Source organism: Vanessa cardui, chromosome 2 (genome assembly GCF_905220365.1).
Source record: "Vanessa cardui chromosome 2, ilVanCard2.1, whole genome shotgun sequence".
Classification (NCBI taxonomy): Eukaryota; Metazoa; Arthropoda; class Insecta; order Lepidoptera; family Nymphalidae; genus Vanessa; species Vanessa cardui.
This window is the reverse complement of record NC_061124.1, coordinates 6420291-6447654: the sequence shown is the minus strand read 5'-3', so window position 1 is coordinate 6447654 and position 27364 is coordinate 6420291. Positions and strand designations below refer to the sequence as shown.

Below are 27364 nucleotides of genomic sequence, written 5' to 3'. Positions count from 1 at the left end.
GAAGTCAGGAAAATGAACACGTCATTAATATTCTTGATGGAAAATTTAGATTCAGTTAACGATCTTTTATGTAAAAAAAATATTCTATATATTATAATTTATAATAATATTAAAAGTATATATAGGTACGTATTTTTAAGTTCAATTTAGACATACACTTTCTCCCTTACTATTAAAGGTTATTTAAATACAGGCCATTTAGTAAAAACCAAAATTCCCTCTTTTACTGGCATAAATGAATTTAAATTCGTAAGAGACGCAAAATTGTTTAACTAATCGCCCCTAAACAACATGATCAGGTGTATAAGTGATTATCATGACATTGCGTCGTGAAACTTTTAAATAAAGCCAAATGAAGCATCATTAATTAAAGCATCAGCATGAAATTGAACAATAAAAAAATCGTACATCATATACGTGACAAAATAGAATGTCAATCGAATAAATAGCATAAAATTTAACATTGAAGCTGACGATTAAATGAACATGATATTATTGGTATTATAAATTCAGGGCAAAGATTATGGATTTATTGCGCCGGTAATTTTCTGTTAATTCAACAACTAAGTGACCTACGAATTGCTTTATTGTTTTAATGTTTGTTGATAAAAATAATCTCATGGCACGTATACGATAAATTATCGTCATATGCCCTAAATTTTAAATTCGTAAAAGCATATATGATTTCAATGTTAGTTGCAATGATTAACTTAATGCAAAGTAATGAATCATTGCATAGTAGGTATAAAACAAAGTCACTTACTGCCGTCTATAAATATGTATGCTTAGATCTTTAAAATTAAGCAACGGATTTTGATGCGGTTATTTTCAATAGATAGAGTGATTCGAGAGGAAGGTTCGGAGGAGGTTTTTTGTATATCATACATGGACAATACAGTAAAGAAACATCGATAATTTTAGAAGTTTCTACTGTGATGTCGTAAATAAACAATTTCTGTAGTATATTTAGTATCAGCATTACATCCGTGTGAAGCCGGGGCGGGATGCTAGTTTAATTATATGGAGGTAAATCTGTAATCCCAATCAATCGTATGTCTGTAATAGATGATTTAATAAAGGAAATAAAGTATTGCACATGTTATTAACGATCTTACTAAGAATGTTTTTAAGACATGTTCGATGAATCCAACTCTATGTTATATATCATTTACTTAAATTGCGGTAACGACATAATATAAACTGTTCATTATAATTAAGTAAAGTTATGGATACACATGTGAAAGAAATTCTATACGTGTTAATATCCACAAGGAGAGGCCCACCGCCGCGGAGCACAAGATTAATTGGACAAGCAACTCGAGCACGTGAAAATTTAGTGTCCGAATTTAAATCAGAGATATTCGTATTTTACGTATTCGACCTGTTAACTAGGACGCTTAATATGAAAGCTTATCTGTTAAGTGCTGTACAATTTTCAATTAATCTAAAGAGTCCGATAAGTATGAAGCATGCCTTTCAATTAATTTCATTGATACAAAGACGGCATCAGTTAAGCGAAACCTTTGTTTGATTTGCTCCTGTCCCAATTAGGTACAACACGCTATAAGGCTATGGCATCAACATGACCTATGGATTTTATGGGTTTTCTTATCGTATGTAATACTTTCTTCTTGCGCTAATCTTTTTATTTTTGTTAAATTAAAATTTTATGTTAAAATTACAACTATAGACTATTATAAATGACTATTTATAATCCAACGAGAATCTAATCTAGAAAATATATAATTGAAATGTTTCAATATAACATGTACCCACTTAATATTATTAAAGATTCATGGTCTAATGATAAATAGCCTTCGATTTATATATATTTTATGTTTTTATACTAATACAATTTTAAGGTTGAATAGTACAGAAAACTAGAACAACAAAAAGTAGAGTTTTCTGTAGCTATAAAATATACAACCAAAACAGAAAAGACGTGAATAAATAAATAATCAATAAATAAGTAATTGATTATTTGTTGTTCATCAAAACTAAAACTTTAAGATTAAATATATGAATATATAAAAATATTTAGGTATAGAAAACTTTGAATTGAAATATGATAGAGCATACGTATACATAGCATACGTATCTTATTTTTAAACACGTAGAGATCATCAGTTTATTTAAAAAAAAAAATTGGTAGTTGGGATCGAAACCGAGAAAATCTTTTTAATTTTTTACTAAAAAAGTCAGCTTACATATTTTCATACCTCGAAATTTAAACTACACAAGTAAAGATTTGTTGTAGTATCCATAGACAATTTGGTTTATTATATTTCAATTTACATATTCACTTCAAATGAACTCACTATCGATAGCATTAAATATTAAAGGGTTTATTGTTTGCTAGTGGAATAACTCTTCGCTAATTGTCCCTTCGCATGTAGCGCAAGGTCAATGAGGACACATGGAATTTAAGAGGAGTATCATCGTTTATTGAAGAAATACAAAACTTATCATAAATGAAAATAAACAAGTTCAACAAATTAGACTGAAATTAGAATTAACGAATTATATTTTTCATTAAATGGTAACATTCATAGTACTGAAACTTATTAGTTGAAAATTACATCTAGCTATAACTTTTTGATACTCATTTTTAAATTAACTATAAGCTTCTTAATAGAGTATTTTTGACTATCGTAATTATATTTATTAGTACTAACATACATCGGTTATATATGTTATAAACATATTTAAGAAAATGACTTTTATGTCTTTTTAGTTTCGATAATAGTTGATGTATAGTATATACATATATATTAATTTTCTTTAAAAACTATTATATATGTTGTATTGGAACCACGGTAATTCGTAAGACCATAATGTAACGTTACTGATATAGGGATATAAAAAATACTTAAAGACTTTTTGGTATAGTGGTAGTGTTCTCTTAGAAAATATATCGTAAAGCACTTACCATTACATGCAATCCCAGGCGGCTGTTCATGGTGATGCATTTCTCGGAGCACCGTGATGCGTGTGAAGAATCGCGCCCTTTCATGTCACAAGCGAGACTGAACGACCGACTAGCTAGCCGGCTGAAATGCTGTAGCTTCCCCTCCCCGCTTCGCATGCGCACGCTGAAGTGAAGACGTACCTCCATACTTCGGACAAATTACGTATGTAGTACGTTAATGAATGAGAAATGGTTATGGTGGTACATTTAATTTGATCGTGTTTATGGAATCACAATTCAGAGTTAGAGATAGACGGATTTTAATACTGTGTACTATTTCATGTACGAAAAATTGTCATTCACTCTTTTTGGAACATCTGAACAGTATTTTGTCTATTTATTTTTCACCATCAAATCGGTACTTTCTTGCAAAACAATACGATTGATTTTTGATACGGTTTTCATCAAAAGTTTACGTTTTTGTGGTAATTATAACACATGTTTTTGTGCATCACATTAAATTTAATAAAATATTTATGATCGATAACATGGATGAACAAATAAAGGAATTTGAAAACAGTTCAAGTACGACTCGGACTCCCTTAGAGAGGCTTTCATACTCTTTAAATTTCGTTTACTATTAAACAAAAATTAAGACGAGAAGAATAAGAATTTAAATACATACGAGGAAATCAAGAAACGCAAAATTTAGCATTATAAGACATAAAAAATACAAATTTTTATTTTTAATATAGATTGATGCAAAAAAAGAGTAGTGACACGAAAACTATTAATTATATTCAAAATTGTTCAGATAAAAGTCTTTGTACTGGATAACTCTATCATATTGAACCTCTATATTTCTTCGGTGGAGGCTCTGTAACTAATTCCGAATCTACTGCACTTTTGAAATAGAAACTTACATTTTTTATCGATGTCATTTTTACGGATATTAAAACAAATTCACTCTAGCCAAGCAAAGTATTAAATCAGTAGTCGAAAAATACACAACAAAACGTACCGTTATAATAACTTTCCATATATCCATTAACCTCGGTTTGGGTCTACGGTCTACATGCCTACCTACAGATGATGTTTGAAGTAATGACCCGCAACATTTAAATACTTGTTAATTTGCTAATGAAAGGACGGCCTAACTTCAGTTAACATTTGTGATGTAGCCACAATTTTAAGAAATTCGTCCCTCGAGTGGGGAAAATAGGGTATTAGAGTTTATATAGAAGGTTGACATTATTAAAATATGGCATTGTCAGTACTTTTTGATATTTATCACCTAAACGGGAAAACGACGAGACGCATCTCGGCATTTGTTGGGAAGTATTTAATACATGATGGTAATGTCGTCCTGACTGATTTGAGCCATTGTATTCAATCTCGTGAAAGAAAACCAAGTACGTCGATCATACTATACTGTATGCCTATGTATAATCCATTGGGATGGCGAATAAATCACGACCGGGTAGGATTCAGGCAATTGACATCAATAAGTGCTTTCCGAGGCAACACACTTATATCTTACAGCTGAAGAGCAGTTACTGATAAATTTTTCCACTGAAAAACTCAAAATTTGGATATGGATTGGATTGGATTGAAAAAGGATCTGTTGCATTATATATTATATTATGATCTAGCCAAGAGACAATACTATCATACGTATTAATTTTCAGATGGTTCAGGACTTAACTTTAGCTTCGGTTCAGCAGAACGCCAATTATCCAAACGACGATTAGATAACCAAAACGTTAATATAAAAAATAAAAACCAAGTACTTTTTAGGTATACTTTGTATAATCGTTAAGGTCTGATGGGGGTTGTAACTTCGATCGATATGTTGGAGGCGTTATTGTAGAACTGTGTTTATTAAACTTAATAAAGCTTATTCTTGTGAAAATTTGTTTTTCTTGGTGGAGGTGAGAGCTCCATTTGGAAAGATCTGATCGGTTGCCTTTATTTGGGTAGTCTATATTTGGAAAGATCTGATCGGTGGCCTTTTTCTGGTTTCAAGTGTACCAGCGCTGGTATTTGCATCACGAGATGCTGATACGTCAACCCAATCGTGATAGCGTGGAAACATCTGCATAATCGCACCTGATTAAAGAATCTATAATATTTGTTTATCTAGTAACTTCAGATAATCATGTGGCTAGTCTAATTCAGGCTCACAGGCAATCACAGGCGTTGTTAGGAATATTTAGTCATTATGATTTCCTTCCTGCCTGACGTTTTAGTCTAGGTCCTACGCCTCAGCCTATGAACAAGCCAGCCATCTAAGTGAAACAAGTGCAGAAAAGTTTCTTTTAATATTATTTCGATTCCGTTATTTTTAAATTTAAGGTATCGATGGGTCCAACATACGTTTATGTTTCAAATTAGAAGTTAAATGCACTCTTACTGTAATTAATTACGAGCAAAAATACATGTATATCGGTTTTATCAGGTTTTTTTTGCAGTCATCTTTATTCCACATGCTTAAAACATAGTAAAGGCACCTACTGAAAGACATGAGGTAGTTTGTGACTTAAAAAGGAGGACACCCTATCTTTTTGATTACTTCATTGGTCTAGCAGGTAGTTTAGTATATTCATTTCGAAAAAATAGCATCACTTTGATATTATAATCAATTTTGCTATCGATTCTTTTAAATTATAAATGTTGTTGGGGCTAATTACTTTCGTTATGTGAACGACGAATAAATAGATAATAATAAAAAAGTGTTAATTTCAAAACGTCTTAAAAATAATCTTTACCTAACGCTATATAACAAGTTAACTGACCAATGTGTCATTTTGACTTCTTTATTAGTTTTTAAAAAAATCCAGCGAACCTGACATTTAATGTTGGTAATGGGAGCATAAATATTATATAAGTACCCTTAAAAATAGATTGATACCTACCATATGATGCTTATTGGTTAAATGAAATAGCGCGCCCTTACCTGACTTCCTGTTGCACACGTTCGTTCCTTTTCACGAAATCAATTCCAAACGTCGCAGAAAAGCAAGAAGAATGACGTTTCTCATCAGCATATATAAACCCTTCGAGAGGATCTACTTAAGTTTTATGATTTTGTACTTTGACCCTTATACATAGGACCATATAAGATATATATGATTTTGTTGTTGTACAAACTTTAACCCAAGAAAAGGTAGGAATATTGTGCACTATTAAGAGTTTTCGATTCCTAGTTTATCTTTATTTATAAACACACTATTACACTTAACTACTTAGACTTTTAAAATTCCGTTCCGATGTTCATTAGGCAATTTGGTGGAAATCCTTAAATAGTGAATATCATAGATTAATCAAGTTCTTGACCAATTAAATCGCATACATTTGCTGTTAAATGTTGTTTATTATTGCTTTTCTTCTCTTATGGTTGGAATGAAGTATAGATACCTACATGACATCTGAGGACTATATTCCATTTACATGATATAATTATAAGTTGACATAAAAATAAGGATTTAAAATAATAAAAACCCAAAGACTTTCTTAGATTTAAGTATACCTGCTGCTTTCAATAAATAAGTAAAGGAATGTCTATATTGAAAAAAAATAATAATTTAATTACTACAAAGAGGATAATAAAACAAGAATATGATGTGGATTTTTATTTATTAATATAAAATTAAAAGCAACCAATTACAGCGTATGTCGTATTTCTTTACCTTTAAACTATATCTTATCATTTAAGTTATTGTTTATTAAAATCCAATAAGATCCCCCAAAAAACAAGTAGCAGAGGGATTAATACAAACATTCGAAATCCAATTGCATGTATACTAGAAGGCAAGGTCTGTGACAAGCCCATGTCTTCAAACTTAATATTTAAATGGCATATTTTATTTCAATGATAGGCCATGACTGCAAACTCGTAAAGCAGATCTACAACATTCATTATTATAGTCCATAAGCTCTGCCATAGCTGCATATCAGTTACTTCTGAGCATAAAGATACATAATGATATAACTACCTTAAGGTAAGAAACACAATAATAGCTCCTATATGCAGGGAGCTAGTTGAAGCTATTGTAATGATTCAAAGTATTAAGAGTAATATTTTATCAACACACATTATCTTATGACTAAATGATTAGTTTTGCGTGGACGACTGGTGCTGTGTTATATGCATGTCCTTAGTATAATTTTATGATAAAGATAACCATTCCAGTAACAATATTTACTATGATATATAGCAATTTTATTAAAATAATGAGTGTATTACAAAATGCTGAGTAACTTATTATGTGTAAACATGATAGTATTTACCATTAACTACTTATATCTATCAATATAAAATTCAAATATATACAGAAATATTTAATGAAAGTGTTATACAAAAACAACTGTAACTTTGTTCAATATCTTAAAACAAAACAGTTATATATATTAAATGAAAAAGAATTTCATTCGACATTTCATTTTAAATTTTGATAGCAATTTTTATCTTTAAATGCTTGAAAATGTAACATGTTATATAGTACCACTGTCCACTAATTTAAAATCATTACCCTTTAATAATCAAACAGTATAGATTACAGAGTGACAGTTACAATTATAATGACAGATTATTATAAGAACATAGATAAAATAACAAATGTGTATTACATTTCTCTTTAGAAAACAAACCTTTAGAATATATTCTAAACTATTGTATTCAAAGTTTTTATGTATTTTAAGTAAATATTAAAATAAAATTTGTTTTAGTATTATTTTAGTACTGTGTGTTTGATTTGTAGTGAAACTTTCAATTATTAAGATATAATTACTAAGATTTTTTAAGACAGATTATACTTCTGTCCAATAATAATTCTGGTTCTTAACAAACATTTTTGATAAAACTTCATAAAACTATAAAACAAAATAAAATGGTAAACACAATTTTGTATTCAAAAGATCTTTATATAATTATACTTGGAGTAGTTTTAACATAAATAGTTCCTACAATGTATAATTTTCAATAAAGCATGTTTATTATTTTACTACATTCAATGTACCAAATATAAACTTTGTTGTTTGCCCTTTTTCTCAAATACTAATACCTTAGCAGATGCATTATTTATTAATCTATTCTCTTTTGAAATACAAAACTTTTTATAAATTCCTACATATACCTAACAAACTCAATAGTAAATCTTTTTTATTTCTCTGTCACCACTATTTCTTGAGAAAATATTATCACAATTAATTTAATTTTGGTTATCATTTTAATAATGACTACAGATGCATAATTTTAATAATATTAACTGTTTAGACCATACTAAACAGATACAGTTGTACTTCAATAAAACAATAAGAACAACTATGATCAATTTGAGAATATGATAAAAGCAAATTTGTTTACAAATCTATAATGTGAAATTACACAACTGCACACATATTTTATATAAATTGCCAAAAACAAAGTGAAAGATTGATCACACCTATACATTTTTTACATATAAAATATCAGAGTAACTATTACTTATAAATTAAAATTATACTCTAATGTAATAAATTTTATATAAAATAAGGAGACACTAGTATATTGCCAATGTTAAAAAGTAGTATGGAACCTAGCAAGCACAGTTATCTCCGTCCCTGTTGCGACCATTATCATTAGCATTCAGCTTGATTTGATCAGGGAATTCATTGTACAGCTCTGCTTCTGTTTCTTGCGCCAACGCGTTGCGTGCTATTGTCTGAAACGCAAGTTCGACATTCACGGCTTCTTTGGCACTTGTTTCGAAATAGGGGATGTCATTTTTACTCTGACACCATTGTTGGGCTCGTTTGGCAGATACAGCACGATTATCCAAATCAACTTTATTACCTAGTATAACGAATGGAAAATTTTCCGGATCGCGTGGAGATGCTTGTATCAAAAATTCGTCTCTCCAACTCTCCAAGGACTTAAACGTGTTGGGGGCAGTTACGTCAAAAACTAAGACGCAACAATCCGCCCCACGATAAAACGCAACCCCTAGGGATTGGAATCGCTCTTGTCCCGCTGTGTCCCAGATCTGCATTGTGACGATACGATCGTCGACAATTACCTCTTTCGTGAGAAAATCAGCGCCTATTGTCGCCTTGTACTGGTTGGAAAATTTTTTATTGACAAACTGATTCATCAATGAAGTTTTACCAACGCCACTGTCGCCCAGGATGATAACTTTTAAAAGAACCTTTTTTCTTGAAGACATTTTGCACGAAAATTTACACAATTAGTACGAAAAATAAAAATAATAGTCACTCTTTGTCTGTAGGTACTTTTTGACATAAAACGAAATTGATAAATGCGTCACCTGTTTGCAATGTTACCATTGGTAAAATAACGTAATCCTGTTAAACATGCTCCAATAAGGATCTTTTAGACTCAAGTCCGAAGTCCAAATCGATCATTCTATTTATTTTTAAGATATATTTAGATTTCAACTAATTAATTTAACCACCAACTAACAAAACCATTGCTAAACTATATTTTTTATGATCTTGAAATTAAATTTAATTACTATTTATATTGAATTGTAATTCAGATTAGTCAAATAAATATTTTGCTTCTAAGTAGAAATTTTTATTTCATATAAATAAATGCGTGCATTTATAATAAAACAATCAATAACAGTATTCAAGCAATATTTAATTAATTATAAACAAATACGAAACGACGGTTATTTTTATAAAAGTACATCTTACCTTATCATAACTTTTATAAAATCATATTTATTATTAATTTGTAGAGGTAAAATTCAAATAGACAATAACTTTTTTCAATAAAGTTTTTAAAAATATTTTTATTAAGATAAAATTTTGAGGAAATAGTTTTATACTGAAATAGAAAAAATATATATTACAGATGTTGTTAATTGTTAGTCTATTATTTTTTGTATCTGTAACTTGCGCTGATTTCCGCAGATTTCCGTGTTTCATGAAGTACAGAATTGCTTCAATTTATGTATTTAATTTATAACAAATATTTAAGTCTCTATTAAAATAATAAAATGAGACTCGATTAAGTTATGGTCTCCATAAATTAAAAAGCTTAATTAACATTCGTCGTAAAGCATAGCCAAGAACTAAGGTAAGGTTGATCTGAATCATGTTAACACTTTCCGTTATCGAATTTATAACTTTGTTACAACTTTCTTAAATTAACAGGATGGAGAACAATTTAAGTCGTAGCGGAAGCCGCTCGAGCTCAGTATGCGAATTAGAAAAAGATTTAAGTGATATGGAAATTATGAAATCTAGGACGAATCGACGCAACGTAATGGTTCGGTCACAACCAGCACGGAAAGCAAAACGAATCAGGTTTTTTCGAAATGGTGATAAATTTTATTCAGGAGTCATCATTCCAGTCTTGCCAGAGAGATACAGGTAAGCGATAAGATTTTTCAGTCTTATTTGACAGTTTTTTAAATCACTTTCACTTTCCTATTAGGATACCTATTTCAGATCTTTTGTGTTGCACACTGTTAACTTAAACGGAACAAGTGAAGCGAGACATTAAATATTACCTTACAATATTTAATGATATTAATTAACAAATGAATAAAGAATAAATATTATAAACTATAAAGATTTAAACATAATAACTTAATAAATATTGTTGAAAACACTAGCAATGTATATATTTTTACAGCCTTCCATATTGATGTTTAGCTTACATATTTAGCATTAATAAAGCCAGCAGTTTAAATTGACAATGAGTCATTCGCTGCAACTAAATTATGTCATTAACTAGTGTATGCATGCAGTTGAAATACATATATTGCATATAAATACAATTGTATACTGAACATATGTTAAATAAAATTCTTAATTTCAGATCTTTTGACAGTTTAACTGCAGACTTAACTAGAGTGTTAGTTGATAATGTTACATTGCCTAGCGGTGTTAGAACAATATACTCTCTAGAAGGTAGAAAAGTAAGTTCAATTTTACATAGCACTTAATTGATATATAATATAAATGTACTTTTCAATAAATAACAACAATGTCATTGTACATTAGCAAGTATAAACTTTAAAATAACTATATGTAAATAATAATATAACTATTAAACTATTTGACGAAGCTTGGGAAAAAATTATACAATGAATAATTTTAATATTATATGAAGTTAATTATCATAAATTAATATTAACTACTTTGATATAATTACATAAAATGAAAACAATACAATTTGTGAATATGCAATTTTTAAAATAAATATAATTATCTTTTATAATTATTATTAGTTTTTAAAGTAATTTAGTTATATGTATTACTGTAACAGTATGACTATATACTTTTTTCTAAATTTTAGAGCTTAAAGTTTATCTAAACATAAAAATTTATAAACCTTACCAACCCTAAAAGTACCACTGTAGTTCTTTTGTATTTCTTCCTTTCCTCTGATGATGTGATTATTTGATGATGTGATTGTTTAAAACAGTATACAAAAACCTATAAAACGAACTTATGTTTCATAGAAAGATTTATTAACATTTAACTCATTCTCAGGTAGGAAAACTAGATGATTTAGAAGATGGTCAGTCATATGTTTGTAGTGGCTTTGGAGAACCTTTCAAGAGATTAGACTATGAAGCGAGTGCTGTTACACCGCAGTCATTTAGATTAAGTGGACCTGAGTCTCTCAGCGATAGTGCAAGTCCATCACCAGCCAGAGCTAATAATCGATTGTCCCGATACTTGCAGGTGACTATTAAATTATTTTATATTGTAATATAAGATATTGCGACATTGTCATTTACTAAGTATGTTAACAAAATTTCATGACTTTGAACAATTTATTATTTCTTTTTTATAAACAACACTATGCATATATGTACATGAGTTACTTAACCCAGGTTTGATATCATAAATAAAAACATTATGTATCTGATTAAGGAATAATAATAGTGTGCCATAAAAGTATAATAAGATTTATGTAATTTCTAGAACTTTATGAGGAGTAAGCTATGTCACTATTTTCGTACCACCAATGGCTAGTCTATTTATTAGACAGATGATTTGCTCTCAGGTTTAAATATAATGTCAAAGTGTTTATTATTATTTATTAGCTATTAAAGTTATTGCATTTATTTATTATGAAATTTAATGTAAAATACTGGAGATAAATATAATTATTGGCAGTTATACTCTATTGCAGCAATACTTAATACTCTAGTATACATATGGATTAAATCCTAGTTGCATGAATGTAAAGAAACTGCCTTATAGCTAAAACAGCAATTTCTTGCACAGTTTTTAAACTCAATTGTAACTGTACCTGATTTCTCATCATGTGGGGTAACTGTCCTAACAAAAGATAAGAGTATGGGGATAGCCAGTGTTTTAGTTTAGATAATGTTAAATATCTCAAAAGAACCTATTACTTTTTTTAAACGGCCATGGCTGCTATCTTCGTCTGCGCCATGAAAGTTATTTCTTACGGAAAACTTTAAATAAAACCGTCACAATAGCATGCGTTAGCGACGAAAACGGTACCGCTGCTTCGATAGGTAGTTTGGCCTTCCGCCAAATGCCCCGCTCATAGAGGTGCAGCATTTTTTTATTTACGTTATATTATTAATATTTTATTTAGCAATGTCAAGAAAATTAAAATATAATAACATGATTTATATACAAACAAACATGGTTCATAGATCATACAACATAAAAATTACCATGTAATGCAAAACAGAAGCACGAAGTTAAGATAACCGAAAGTGTATACCAAAGAGCAAATAGTGCTGTATTTACTGATATTTAAGAAAAAAAAAAAAAAATACTCTTTGCTGTGTAATACTCCTTGGCCTTGTAGATCTCAAGGCTTTTTCTTAAATTAAATAGTGAGACTGAATAGCAAATGGGCCATGCGATGTTAAGTGGTAGTTATAGATATATATAGTACCTTTTTACCTTAAAGAGCGCTTTGAGTTCCTCTGTGATACCCACGAACGTTCCCTCCGATCCAACAATACCCTTACCTTAAAAACCCCCTCTCACTCATCTTCCTTCTATTCCAATTCCTTCACAGTAAAAGCAGTACGCCTTTGGAACTCCCTTCCTATTAGCATTAGAAAAGCGCAATCCCACACCTGTTTCAAAAAATACCTAAAAGAACATTACTTGTCGCTTAATACGTCATAACTTATTTTACACTTTTGTTAATATGTATGTATATGTATATGCATGTGTATGTATGTATATATTTCATTTATATGTCGGAGAACGGGTGACAAAATAAATAGTAGAACCAATTTATAAGTAAACAATGTATATTTAAAACAATAACAATAAATTATACTTATTCTTAAACACTAATTACAATTAATTCGATGTACAGAATATTTAAGGATTAATTATTACAGAATAAATACAAAAATGCGCTCACCTGGGTTAATCACCAAATAAACAGTTCAGAGCACCGATTGTGCCGTGTTCAACACTGAACCACTTCTGATCTGTTGACATCTGTCGAGCCTTTTTTTATAGCAACTTGTCATTTTGAGTCAATAGCACAACCGTATTATAAAATCGGAATTTGATTAAAAATTATTATCTCCCACACGGCCATTCTGACGAGCAGCCAGTATGGCTCGCGAACTAAAAGAACACATACCTCGCAGAAATATTTGTTACAATATCATTTACATCATATAAACATAATAACATGTGCCAAATCACATGGCCCAAGACATCTACATAACAACTCTCAATGTAAATTGCCAAATCACATGGCCATAAACACATACCAACTCACATGGTAAATTGTCAAATCACATGACAAACACACTGGCCAAATCACATGGCCTTAAACGCAAACCAACTCACATGGTAAATTGTCAAATCACATGACAAACACACTAGCCAAATCACATGGCCTTAAACACATACCAACTCGCATGGTATATTGCCAAATCATAGTGACAAAGTGTGGCCAAATCACATGGCCCTCAACACCCGATATCTGCCAACTCACATGGTATAATTGTCAAATCACATGACAATCAGATATCTGCCAAGTCACATGGCAAGCTGCCAAATCACAGTGGCAACCGGGTTCACAATACAAACACATTAAAACAAAATTACATATATTCTAAATTGTCAAATCACATGACAAACACACACTTGCCAAATCACAGTGGCAAAGTGTAGCCAAATCACATGGCTTTCAACACCCGATATCTGCCAACTCACATGGTAAAATTGTCAAATCACATGACAATCAGATATCTGCCAAGTCACATGACAAGCTGCCAAATCACAGTGGCAACCGGGTTCACAATACAAACACATTAAAACAAAATTACATATATTCTAAATTGTCAAATCACATGACAAACACACACTTGCCAAATCACAGTGGCAAAGTGTAGCCAAATCACATGGCTTTCAACACCCGATATCTGCCAACTCACATGGTAAAATTGTCAAATCACATGACAATCAGATATCTGCCAAGTCACATGGCAAGCTGCCAAATCACAGTGGCAACCGGGTTCACAATACAAACACATTAAAACAAAATTACATATATTCTAAATCAATAAAAACATTTGTGAAAGCAGTGGTCGTTGGCCAGGCGACCACTCCCCGCACAAAATGTCTACAATTACTACGTACTACAACTTATAATCACATCATAAATATCGTCATATATTTCATTTAAATCGATCATCCAAAGTATTCGATAACTCGCGTCCCATATCTGGGCTAAAAATACGTAAATCATCATGTACAATTCATTACCAGTCTCAGACTTTTACAGTATATCTGTCATTATCATTAACTTATGTAATAACGCATGGACCCTAATATTTGCCATTTTATTAATATTACGAGAATTTTGCTTTACGAGCACAACGTCACCTAAAGGGCACAATTTTAGCTTTTGTATTATCAAAGTCAATTTTCTGAATATTAGCCCGCTCGTCCATCCTTTGTTTCGATTCTTGGCGGCAAATATCGAGGTAAAAACGTTCAATATTATCTGTCAAGGTTGATAAAGCGGGAGGACATTGATTACAACCCATGAGAAGCTGGAAAGATGTGTGACCAGTGCTTTTGCTGAAAGTACTGTTAATTGCTAACTGTACTTCACCTACGACATCCTTCCAACCTCTCCTGGCAGATGTATTTTCAGAAATGGTAAAACAGTTTGTCAATACTTTCATCATTCGCTCGACTTGCCCATTAGCACGACTAACGCCACTAGCGATAAAATGTATTTCTATTGACCAACTGTCGCAAAAACTTCTAAATTCTTTGCCTGTATATGAAGTAGCCTGATCACAGACTATTCTTTTAGGGGTCCCAAAGGTATAAATTAATTCTTTAAGACAATTAACGGTGGTTAAGGCAGTAAGGTTATTGACGTGTTTCAATATTTTGTAAAAGCGTCTATGAATACAATGATGTACTGTTTTATAGGTGTTTTATTGCCACTTAATTTGCCAGTCGTATCCATATGAACTGTGTGAAAAGGAACAGGAGGCTCATCAATAGGGTGAAGGGAAATTTGTCGAGAACCAGATTGACTGTTATTGACTTTGCAAATAAGACAATTATCAATAAACTTGCGAGTACATTTAGACATAATCGGGAACCAAAACTTTTCTCTGAAAACGTGATTTTAAGTTTGCTAAAAAGATTTTGACCTTGCAATATTTGTATAAAACTATCTGAAACTAAAATAAAATCTAACTCGATACTAAGACCATCAACAAAAAGCAAACACGTCTTTTTTTTTCGTTTTGTACTAAATGAATTGTCTTTAATAGAATCGGGAAACACTCAGCCCTACTCTATATTAAACATAAGTAGTTACTGTTACCTATTTGAACAATTATAGAACTTTTATTATTTACTGAAAGGGAATTTATAGTAACGGATTTATCAACATTAGGTTTTTTTTATTTATAAGTTGAAAACAGTTTTCAATATTATGGCCTTTTTTATTACAATGAGCACAAATTGGAACGACAGAGTTTTGGGATATTTTTTTAGATTCATAAGATAATAGGGGTATTTTTTTGATCATTTATATTATTATTAATGACACTGCAATTTCTTTTTATATGGCCTAGCTTGTGACATTTGTGGCAACGTTCTGATTTAAAATCTGGTATTAAGTTAGGCTTAAATCGTTTTGGTAAAATAGTGTGATCAGGCTCTTTACCAAGTCGTTGCGTTTGTACGAGTTTAAGCTTTGGATTAACTGTGGCAAATTTTTTGGCGTTAGTCGTAACAAATCAGAACGAATACGAGCATCCATCATACCCGAAATAACTGCCTCCACCAAGCGCTGTTCAGTCACCTCCACAGCAATCACCCTTTTTGCCAGCTCCCATTTTCGTGTAGCATATTCAGAAAGACTTCCAGCTTGCTCACTAGTGTACTCAATGAAGAGCGTTAAGTCATCGTAGTATCGCATTTCATCTGCAAACGTTTCAATAAGACCAGTTTTGAGTTCACTCCAGGTTAAAAGATTTGTATAATTACGACGTGCCCATTCGGCTGCACGCCCACGTAATTTTTTTCTGGATAAATTAAGAACTTCCCTATTACTAAGATCATATTCTTTTATGAGATCATCGATATTTCTACACCAAACTTGTACGGTATCATCAGTTCTATCATCGGGGTCAAAAGTAGGTACGTAAATGTGTTCAAGATTTCGCATTCTTGGGGTAGGTTTCTCAATGGGTGAGTTAAAAGCTTTGGCAGTCGTTTGAATTAATTGTGTCATCATTTCTTGCATCATGCCTTGCATCAAATTAAAAGGAACAAAATCTACTGCCCTGCTTTCACGGCTGTCGCTTGCTGCTGTTGAATTTGCTGGGACCGCGTGACTGCTACTCGCCGGAGTAGCCCTTGGTGATGGTGTCTGGACTTTTCGTGCGGAGTCGTTATTGCCACTGCTAGAGGCCACGCAACCTGTCATGTTTAGTCCCAGGATCGGAGATGACGGACCAGCATCCTGCGGTGCTTCATGATTCGAACCATCGGATTCACCAATGTCCATTTTGCTGCACCTGGAATCATTACAATTTCTCGCCGTAGTTGGGGTTACATAATCCCGCTTCTGATGTCGGAGAACGGGTGACAAAATAAATAGTAGAACCAATTTATAAGTAAACAATGTATATTTAAAACAATAACAATAAATTATACTTATTCTTAAACACTAATTACAATTAATTCGATGTACAGAATATTTAAGGATTAATTATTACAGAATAAATACAAAAATGCGCTCACCTGGGTTAATCACCAAATAAACAGTTCAGAGCACCGATTGTGCCGTGTTCAACACTGAACCACTTCTGATCTGTTGACATCTGTCGAGCCTTTTTTTATAGCAACTTGTCATTTTGAGTCAATAGCACAACCGTATTATAAAATCGGAATTTGATTAAAAATTATTATCTCCCACATATATCTATTATTATATATTTATATATCTTTTCCATATTGATATATATTGATTCGCATGTAATATATTTTAGTCAATTAATTTATAACTTTTGTACGCCTCCAAACCGCTTCCATTTATTTTTTCAGTCCTATGCCCAAAGGTTGTCTGGAAGAAATTGCTACCGTAGCGATAAGACCGCCTTTGTACATCTACTCAACATGTTACCCATTTGCCTTGTTTTTTATTATTGGTGTACAATAAAGAGTATTTATTATTATTATTATTATATTATATAGATATGGCACTGTAAAGGGGTGACCCCTTACATAGCTGTTCTAAAATATTCCGTCAAATTAATGTGCGTGTTAACCATAAACAACACCTGTTTTATTCAAAACCACAATGTAAAATGCTCATTATCCACTTCAGTCGGATCCACTTAGCTATGTGGTTAATTATGTAATTACTATAATTGCAAAAACGCGTAATTTAATACGGCAGCTAACGCTCAGTTTCTTTCCGGGACAAAAACTTGGATTTATAATTAAAAACTATCTACAAGCTTCGTATTGCCTGCACAGTTACAATAGGCTATTTGACTGGTTTTTAAAATCCATTTTATATTATTTAGTAGAGGTTAAGGCCCAGTAAAAGTTGATTTTTTATTTCTAGTACATATTTGCCGAAATATATCATATTAAAAATTCCATATTTAAATAACGCGCGAAAACGTTACTTGGACAATATGGTGCTACAATGGGGCCGGTGACGTCACTTTGCTGTATTTAAATCTGTGGTTCGTATAGTAGAAAAGCAAGGTTTACAAGAAAGTGACATCATCAAAAGCCCGGCCAATCAGGAGCGTTTGGTGTCACGTGACAAACGTCTGAAAAAATGCATTTTTATTTATTGTTTTTTGAATAAATTAAATATTATTTTCAAGTTTCGTTAGTAAATAACCATTTTTAAACTCATAATATACACTGATTACAATAACTCACGATTTATTTTTCGCATTATCAAATAGCCTATTGTAGATCTTACGATTGAACAAAAAATGTAATACATATTGATCATAAACAATAAAGCTCGCGTAAACCGATTTTAATCTACAATCTTTAATTAAACCATAAATAAAACTGTGATTACTGGTATTCACAGTTTGCCAATTTGTGAGGAATTCCCCAAATTGCGGGGAATCGCAAGTTGATCGGGGATTGGTGTGATTGTCGTATGTGGGGAAAATGAGGGGAATTTATACTTATGCGTTTTATACGAAAACGATCGTAACGTAATTGATAGTTTACCCGTTTTTTAGTTAGTACAAAAATTGAAATTTTTTGTGAGAAATTGGGAGATTTCCTTCCCCCAATTTGGGGAATTTCACTAAGATTTTTGGGGAATAGGGTGAATAGGCATTGGCAGCCCTGGTGAATACTGTGTAGATTGTTCTTTTGAGCTTGTTTAAACGAAATTGAGCCTTATGATGAAAAAAATAATTTCAGACAAATGGTAGTAACTCTACCGGCAATGGGACACCACGAGTTAGCCCTGCTGGGGATAATGTAATCCGGCCCCGTATAGTTACTATTATTAGGAATGGAGTGAAACCCCGCAAGGTAAATAGTTTTAATATATAAAGTAATGTAAGTATATACTTAAATAAAATTGTGTAAATGGATTAAAACAGTTACGTAGTTAAAACTAGTATCGATCCATTATGACGCTAAATGTTTATTTATTAGTTTAACCCGGGTATATTTTATTGATAAATGGAAAATACATTGGCTATACATTATATAATACCGGTATACAGACAGAGCAACAGAAATAAATGAAAATAAAGTATGTATATGATTTTAGAGTAAAAAAAAAAACATTACTTTTTATTTAATATGTTTTAAATAAGAAAATTTAAAATATATTTTAATATATCTTTTAATTTCATCATCATCATTTTGGATAGTAGTCTTAATTAGTTATTAAAAGATTTTTTAAATTTAATATACTTCATTGAAATGTCTTTTTGTTACTTTTATAGTGTGATATCCATTGTTCATTTACAGGGTATAACAAAAAATGTTTCAAATCAGTAAATTAACTTTAATACTATTTTACATACATAAATATACTAAAGACTAAATAAAGAATATATACACAAAAAAGTAACAATATATTTTTCATATAGGTATGCAGATTGTTATTGAATAAACGCAATAGTCCAACTCTGGAACATGCCTTGGCGGCGATCACCGAGTGTATTAAATTGGACACCGGCTGCGTGCGCAAAGTGTTCACACAAACCGGAACCCCTGTCACCGCTCTGCATCAGTTTTTTGAAGAGGAAGACGTATTTTTCGCATATGGAAACGAAAGGTACTCATTTAAGTATTTTACAACAATATATTAAACCCAGACAAGCACCACTATATATGTGTGCTTAATTTGTGTTTATAATTCATCTCATGCTCGGCGGTGAAGGAAAACATAGTGAGGAAACCTGCATGTGTCCAATTTCATCGAAATTCTGCCACATGTGTCTTCCAAAATTTCATGACTTTGAACAAACTATTACTTCGTTTTTTATAAATACTATAACAATATATTACTGTGCTTATGTTCTCAGATATTATAAGTAGCTTCACTTAATTTAGTTGGTTAATTGATAATTCAAAAGTGCTTGTAAAATTCTACTTGAATAAAGTATATTTTGATTTTATTGATTAAAATATTGTTGATATATAATTTGCACATGCTTTAAAATATGTTCAATTGTACTGTGTTAAAGATATTATTTTTATCGTTTACTTTCGTTACAGAGTCAATCAAGAAGACTTCGAACTCGAATTTGAAGAAAGTAAGGCTGTTTTACAATGTAGGAAAAGTAAATGCAATGCAATTTCAAGAAATACAAGGTAACTATTTTTTTGTTTTCTATATTATTATTTCATAGTATTCTTTTTTAAAACAAAGCTTATTGATAATGGTTCGAACAACGTGGTATAGTAAAGCAGTCGAGTCGGTTTAATCAACAATAGAATATGAAACACAGGTCACAGGGATGTCAACTCCTATAGTATTTCCTCCTACCAGATTCCTCTAAATATGTGAAATCTCTAATGTATTAATTTTTATAACCACCCGTTTGATAGGATGATAATTGTATACAATTTTTATTTCTTAAGTTCCTCAAAATCTTTAATTTGTTACCTCGTACATTATTCTTTTCCTCAAAGTTGTGCACACCTTAATAACCCCTCAATGTTTGTCGCAACAACAACAACAACAACAGCCTGTAAATTCCCACTGCTGGGCTAAAGGCCTCCTCTCCCTTTAAGGAGAAGGTTTGGAACATATTCCACCACGCTGTTCCAATGCGGGTTGGTGGAATACACATGTGGCAGAATTTCTATGAAATTTGTCACATGCAGGTTTCCTCACGATGTTTTCTTTAACCGCTGAGCATGAGATGAATTATAAAGACAAATTAAGCACATGAGTCAGCGGTGCTTGCCTGGGTTTGAACCCGCAATCATCGGTTAAGATGCACGCGTTCTAACCACTGGGCCATCTCTGCTCTTCATCTATGTTTGTCGCAAACCCGCCAAATTGTCGTGACTTGTTTACCCGCAACTGCTGCGCGTGCGCAGGTCGGGCCCCAAGCCGCGCATGCCGCTGCGGCCGGGCGCGCGCGCGGCGGCGGGCGCGGGCGCGGGCGCGGCGGGCGAGGGCGACGCGGCGCCGCTCACGGGCCTGCTGCCGCAGCCGCTGCGCCTCAAGTACAGCGTCGGCAAGATCATAGGTAACGCGCTCTACTTACCTAGGCCGCCGTCGATTCAAGTACAGCGTCGGCAAGATCATAGGTGACGCGCTCTACTTACCTAGGCCGCCGTCGATTCAAGTACAGCGTCGGCAAGATCATAGGTAACGCGCTCTACTTACCTAGGCCGCCGTCGCTTCGTCCTAGTGTGCCACTCTTCGATGTAAAATTGGATTGGATTGTCGCACCAAAAGCCACGAAGCATTTATGAACGAGCCAATAATTTTATATGCCAATAACAGCCTGTGAATTTCCCACTGCTGGACTAAGGCCTCCTCTCTCTTTGAGGAGAAGGTTTGGAACATATTTACCACGCTCTTCCAATGTGAGTCGGTGGAATGCACATGTGGTAGAACTTCTATGAAATTAGATACATGCAGATTTCCTCACTCACGATGTTTCATTCACCGCCGAGAACGAGATGAATTGTAAAGACAAATTAAGCACATGAATACTCAGTGGTGCTTGCCTGGATTTGAACCCGCAATCATCGGTTAAGATGCACGCGTTCTAACCACTGGGCCGTCTCTGCTCTTATATGACAAGAATGTTTCAAATTGTATTGATTTGAATTTGATATCTTCATATCGTACTTAATTATAATATCTGTTGCATTCAATTGTCTGTAGGCTTATTGCCAGTTTACTATTGTTTCGTTTCGGCACTATATAATTATTGTAATTTTACTCGGTAAGGTAAAGTGATTCATGTACCATTTGTAAATAATGCATTCTCAGTCACACATTCATTTGAGCGCCGCATATAAAATGTTAAAATTCATGCTAATATTATAAATGTGAAAATACCTCTTTTTGTATCTATGTTTTCACTAAACCAAATTTGATAATATAGGCTGCTTCTTTTTACTATTTTAATATTTCAACCTAAGACTAACACGAGAAAATAGTTATCTTAAGTAACTAATAAATATTTGGCTCCCTAAAAATAGCAATCCCTTTAAAAAAGTCTGTTTTGTGGAAGATAAGCCGTCAACTGATTACTTAATTAATGTCACAATTATGATTTAAAAAGAAACCTTAGATTTTCGTTTCGGACTCTGCTGTATAAATAAATGAAAGCCGACCTTTGTCTACTTGCAGCATTATTGCTTTACAAATATTTTAGATAACAGTTTTATAAACTCTTAATATTCGGACTTTTATCTGTATAAGTAACTGTTTTATATAAGTAATCGGAATTGAATTTTATTACAATTCATTTATTGTACTCTTTTTATTATTAACATTTATAGCAACTAGCATTTTTTGTTAAATATTTATATTATTTCTATTGTTCAGGTGATGGCAACTTTGCAGTTGTAAGAATATGTAAGGACAAGACAAATGGGAAGGAGTATGCTCTCAAAGTTATTGACAAGGCAAAATGCAAAGGCAAAGAACATTACGTAGAGGCAGAGGTAAGTATCTATTTAATAATTGAATAATTATTTTCAATTCAATTCGAAATATATTGATATACAATATGACATCTCTGATATGTAATATTGACGACCTCCGTGGTCGAGTAGTGTATCCTCGTAGACCGATTTTCTGGGTACGCTACTCCGAGATCCCGGGTTCGATTCCCGGCCGAGTCGATGTAGAAAAAGTTCAAGTTTACTATGTTATCGTCGTTACTTCTGATTTTCCATACCGTCAGAACAGACTCATTGTATGTATTGTCTAATATTTAATATTTATAAGTCAAATAATTAATAATTATTTTTTATTGAAAAATTAATTATTTGATTTGCTGATAAAATTTTATATGTTATGAGTACATATACTGTTTTAAATAAGGTCAAGGCTTATTTTATGATGTTTCCAGGTGCGAGTGATGAGAAAGCTGTGTCACCCCCGCATAGTTTCACTTATTGAAGACCAGGACAGCCCTGAGTGGCTGTTCCTTATCATGGAATTAGTTAGCGGTAAATATTCTAGTTACTCAATCAATAACAAATCATATGTAATTTCTTAACTTTCACTTTACCCATACCACAATATAGTAGGTGAACAATTGATGTCTGGATTATGTACTTGTATTAAAAAGGCACGGTAAAGCACTGTTAACAATAATTACCACTGTTTAATTAATAATAATAAACTGCTTAAATTAATAATAATGTAAATAAAAGTGGAAGGTTATATTTGTAACTAATCATTATGCACTTCATGAGTTAAATAAACATTGATATTAATGAGAAGCTAAATGTTTAAGAAGGATACCTCCAGAGTTTCTAATTTCTAAACTTAGAACCGAGTTAAAGCGCTAGCAGGTTCCTCTAGAATAGAATTAAATAATATAAAAAAAGTAAAAATTAAATTTATATAATTTTTTAAAGTCATTTAATTTAAGAACTTGCAACATTTTTCGTGCGTATTAGAAGATATAATGTGTCACATTTTATTTTACTCGCTATATTCTTTTCCGGAAGTTGACGAACTGTCGCTCTGACGTGTTAGTATAGTCGACTTGTAGTCGTAGGTCTCCAAATATTTTTGTATGTTCTAGGTGGCGATTTATTCGATAGTATCGCAGCTGCTTCTAAATTTTCTGAGCCCCAAGCGCGTTTGCTAATAGGTCACCTAACATCAGCTATTGCATACCTACACTCGCTTTCTATCGTGCATCGAGACATCAAACCCGAAAACTTATTGGTAAGACATTAACTCAACTTTCATTCGATAAAAACCCTTCACTAATTATTAGTAATATAATTCAAATGTAAAGCGCATGCACTACACCAAAAACATACACATAAAATAATGTAAAGTATAACATATCACTTAAATATTTTTTGTTATGACTTTTGGTTCACTTGCTTAAAGTATTTAAACGATTGAGTACCGTTTTGCTTTTTTTATTGTTTTTTTTTTTAATTATTATTTTGTTGTACAGAAATGTTTACATTTTTAACCTGTTTTTGCAAATATTCTTAATCTAATGACATATAAAACGATCAAATAATATTTGCAAAATTAAAGAATTCTCCAAATGTTTTAGGTTGAGGTGGGCTCAGACGGTAGCATACGTGGATTGAAATTAGCAGACTTTGGGTTAGCGGTAGAAGTATGGAGACCGCTTCACGCCGTCTGCGGAACGCCAACATACGTTGCGCCCGAGATCCTGCTCGAATCTGGATACGGCCTTAAGGTAGAGATATAGTAACAGTAATTCGTAATCCAAACTCGCCCTCAATATGTTACCAGAGTCGGATTTAAAGGTCTGGAGGCCCCCGGGCCACAAAGCCGGGGGGGGGGCCCTAGACAAACAGAAGCGTGAACAACCTAATAATTATATTATCATGAATTAATTACTTTTTTATTTCAATCATTAAGCTATGATTTATTTACTTGTATCGGTAACTTTTAAAATATTAAACAATAACATTATTATGATTTGACTATATCTCGATATTTGTTAAGTTGCTGAAAACTGTGGCCCCCACTAATGTGGAGGCCCCAGGGCAGTTGCCCCGGTTGCCCTGCCCTAAATACGGCCCTATATGTTACGACAATGTATTACTTTTAGATCGACGTTTGGGCGGCGGGTGTAATTCTGTACATCCTGCTGTGCGGATTCCCTCCATTCTCGTCGCCCGACGGCGACCAGGAGAAGTTGTTCGACGCGATCCTGTCGGCGCGGCTGGAGTTCCCCGCGCCGCACTGGGAGCGCGTGTCGGCCGGGGCCATCGACCTCGTCGCCAACATGCTCCGTCCGCAGCCCGAGCTGCGCTTCGCCGCCGAGGACGTGCTCGACCACGCCTGGATGTCGGTCAGTCATTATTTGTTTGCTAGAATCTTTTTAATTTGACAGAGTTCTACGACTGCTTGACTGTTCTTGACCCCCCTTGGGAATGGTTATGTAATCAAATCAATCAATCAAATCAATTTTATTCAAGTAAACTTCACAATGAAGCGTTTTTGAATCGTCAATAATCAAATACTACCACCGTTTCGGAAAGCAGCTTCTAGCGAGAAGAAACGGCATGAAACTCGCATAGTTGCTCTTTTCAAATAAACATATTTACAATGCTGTTATTGACAGTAATTAGCGTCCTATGATGGAACCCGAGCCTAACTCCAGGCGTTTCTCTCTAAAAAGTACTCTTTTAATGAATAGTATGATTTATTTATTAATTTAGTCTTAATAATATTTTTAAATTTTGCAAATGGTAAATTGATTATATTTTCTATCTATTATATATGCGTATACCATTGCCCAAAAACGTTCTATTTACCGTATGCAAACGGAAACTGGGGGTTACAAGTTTATTCTTATTTCTTGTATTAATAGTATGTACATCAGCATTGATAGAATAATTTTTAATATTCTTTTGTATAAAGATTATATTATCATAAATATATTGTTGACAGCCGTTAATACACCTATTTCTTTAAATTTCTCGCGTAATGATGTCCTGGAGGAAGTATCGGTAATTGAGGAGGACTCATTCGATGATTGGTGTGATATATTAGTTAGCTCTGTCTTACTCAGTTTAAATAAATAAATAAATATGAGACAACATCACATACATTACTCTGATCCCAATGTAAGTAGCTAAAGCACTTGTATTATGGAAATCAAAGTAACGACGGTACCACAAACACCCAGACCCAAGACAACATAGAAAATTAATGATAATCTACATTGACTCGGCCGGGAATCGAACCCGGGACCTCGGAGTGGCGTACTCATGAATACCGGTGTACACACCACTCGGCCACGGAGGTTTGAAATCAATTTTGATACATTGAGTTAACGTCACATGATATTCAAGGAGGTTCGTGTTTCAGGACGACTACGACGAGATGTGCGACTTTCGTACTTGGTACGATGAGGACTCGTCATAGCCTGGCGCCGCCGCCCCGCCGGCCGCTTGCTGTTTGCGTTGTACTGCTCACGGCTATGCATGCCTTCATATTAACACCAATACCAAAGTTATTCCATAATGTATGTAATATAAAAATTATCGAAGCAATACTGCACATGTGTGTTCAATTTTCAAAAAAAACGTTTTTTCGATCAAATTATAGTGTTGCAGTATCGTCGTTGTTGTTCTGGTTTTTTATACTGATGATGTCCCCACTGATTGATATGTTGATAATAATTAATCATCTAATGAATTCGCTATTTATTTATCTTTTACGCAATTTATGTATATTCTTTAAGAGATGTAGCGGTAATTAGTATTTATGTGGCTGTAAAACCAGTTTCTATTTTAGTATTATGTAGTTTTATTTTTATATGATCGGCCGATAAATTTAAATGCATTTAAATCGTTGATTTTTCGTAATCAATTATAAACGATCTCTATTTTTGCATTAGTAGGCCGCTAGTATATTTTTTATTGTTTATTTATGGCTTCAAATTACATTTATAGTTTTAAGTAGCATAACATGCTCTTGTCTAGAGGCCTACTGCATTAGGAGAGATATGTTGTAATAACAGAAACGGCTATCAAAAATTATACAAACTATTTGAGTAAGTAAACGAATATACCAGTCTTTTGATAGGGCTTTAATGACTAGCTTTGGGCTCTTAAAATGGTGCATATCTTCAACTTCGTAGGAAACTTAGTTTTTTTTTAGTAATCAAACATTTTTTTAAATGTAGATTTGATTAATTTTAACATTATTATTTAAAAAATATTTGCACATATATATATATATACTTAGTAATAATAATTGACTGTATAGGACATTTGGCACAAAAAACTGCATTGACTGTTTCTGTGAGATTTATTTTTCTTTAGAAAAGAAATTATTCTTTCAAATAGAATTCATAAAACTCATATAAGTTTAGGGCATTAAAGCTAATATAAAACGTAATTACGTTATACCGTCTTATCCCATACCCATACATAATTAAACTAGAAAAGTATTTGAATTTACTAATCTAACTTCAGCTTACAGTACTATGTTATTAGTACTAGAGATACTGCAATAATAATGTGTTGTGCATAACGCAACACGAAAATAACAATTTATTCAAATAGTTTTCATTTATTTACAACATTAGGAAATTGAATAATTTTTTACATATTTAAAAAAACCGCAGTTCAATCAAAATTATTAATATTGTGCAGTGGAATTCAAATCCTTGTGCCAAATTGTGAATGATTTTATCAACTTTGATAATGATTTAACTTTAATGAATGTTCCTCTCGAATATAATGTAGAAATTTTGATGAAACAACCAGTTATATTTGTTTATTTATTTTAAT

At 32.4% G+C, this 27364-nt stretch overlaps 3 protein-coding genes across 4 annotated transcripts in view; 1 reads left to right on the top strand and 2 right to left on the bottom strand.

The window, feature by feature from the left end:
* LOC124539660 (b(0,+)-type amino acid transporter 1-like) overlaps positions 1–3081 on the bottom strand; it is a 30935-nt gene extending 27854 nt beyond the window's left edge. Inside the window, exon 1 of the mRNA XM_047116979.1 lies at positions 2930–3081. Within this exon, the coding sequence (XP_046972935.1) occupies positions 2930–2969 (40 nt within the window). The 5' untranslated portion in view covers positions 2970–3081. The remainder of the gene's footprint in view (positions 1–2929) is intronic.
* Positions 3082–6527: 3446 nt separating this feature from the next.
* On the bottom strand, positions 6528–9228 carry LOC124537300 (ras-related protein Rab-7a). Its single transcript, XM_047114099.1, has one exon. It carries the CDS (start codon positions 9109–9111, stop codon positions 8485–8487), a length of 627 nt encoding a protein of 208 aa, XP_046970055.1. The 5' UTR covers positions 9112–9228; the 3' UTR covers positions 6528–8484.
* A 568-nt stretch (positions 9229–9796) lies between these two features.
* Positions 9797–26264, top strand: LOC124535351 (serine/threonine-protein kinase GA29083). 2 transcript variants are annotated; one of them, XR_006966805.1, is made up of 14 exons: positions 9797–9989; positions 10067–10285; positions 10737–10836; positions 11414–11608; positions 18824–18937; positions 19507–19694; positions 20138–20233; positions 20969–21120; positions 22437–22555; positions 22966–23065; positions 23650–23795; positions 24142–24291; positions 24670–25004; positions 25566–25706. XR_006966805.1 is itself a non-coding variant. In XM_047111551.1 (14 exons), the coding sequence occupies exons 2-14, from the start codon at positions 10068–10070 to the stop codon at positions 25989–25991; spliced, it is 1878 nt and encodes a 625-aa protein (XP_046967507.1). In that variant the 5' UTR covers positions 9797–9989; position 10067; the 3' UTR covers positions 25992–26264. The 2 variants fall into 2 exon arrangements, 1 of the variants encoding a protein (XP_046967507.1); XM_047111551.1 differs by lacking the exon at positions 25566–25706 and adding an exon at positions 25935–26264 and having other exon boundaries at positions 24670–24912.
* Positions 26265–27364: the final 1100 nt, after the last annotated feature.

Bases quoted from the DNA above. Each gene is read 5' to 3' on its own strand.
- LOC124537300 (XM_047114099.1), bottom strand. From the start codon at position 9,111: ATGTCTTCAAGAAAAAAGGTTCTTTTAAAAGTTATCATCCTGGGCGAC.
- LOC124535351 (XM_047111551.1), top strand. From the start codon at position 10,068: ATGGAGAACAATTTAAGTCGTAGCGGAAGCCGCTCGAGCTCAGTATGC. The intron at 18,938-19,506 runs GTAAATAGTTTT...TTTTTCATATAG, and splicing joins ATGGAGTGAAACCCCGCAAG to GTATGCAGATTGTTATTGAA. The intron at 22,556-22,965 runs GTAAGTATCTAT...TGATGTTTCCAG, and splicing joins AACATTACGTAGAGGCAGAG to GTGCGAGTGATGAGAAAGCT.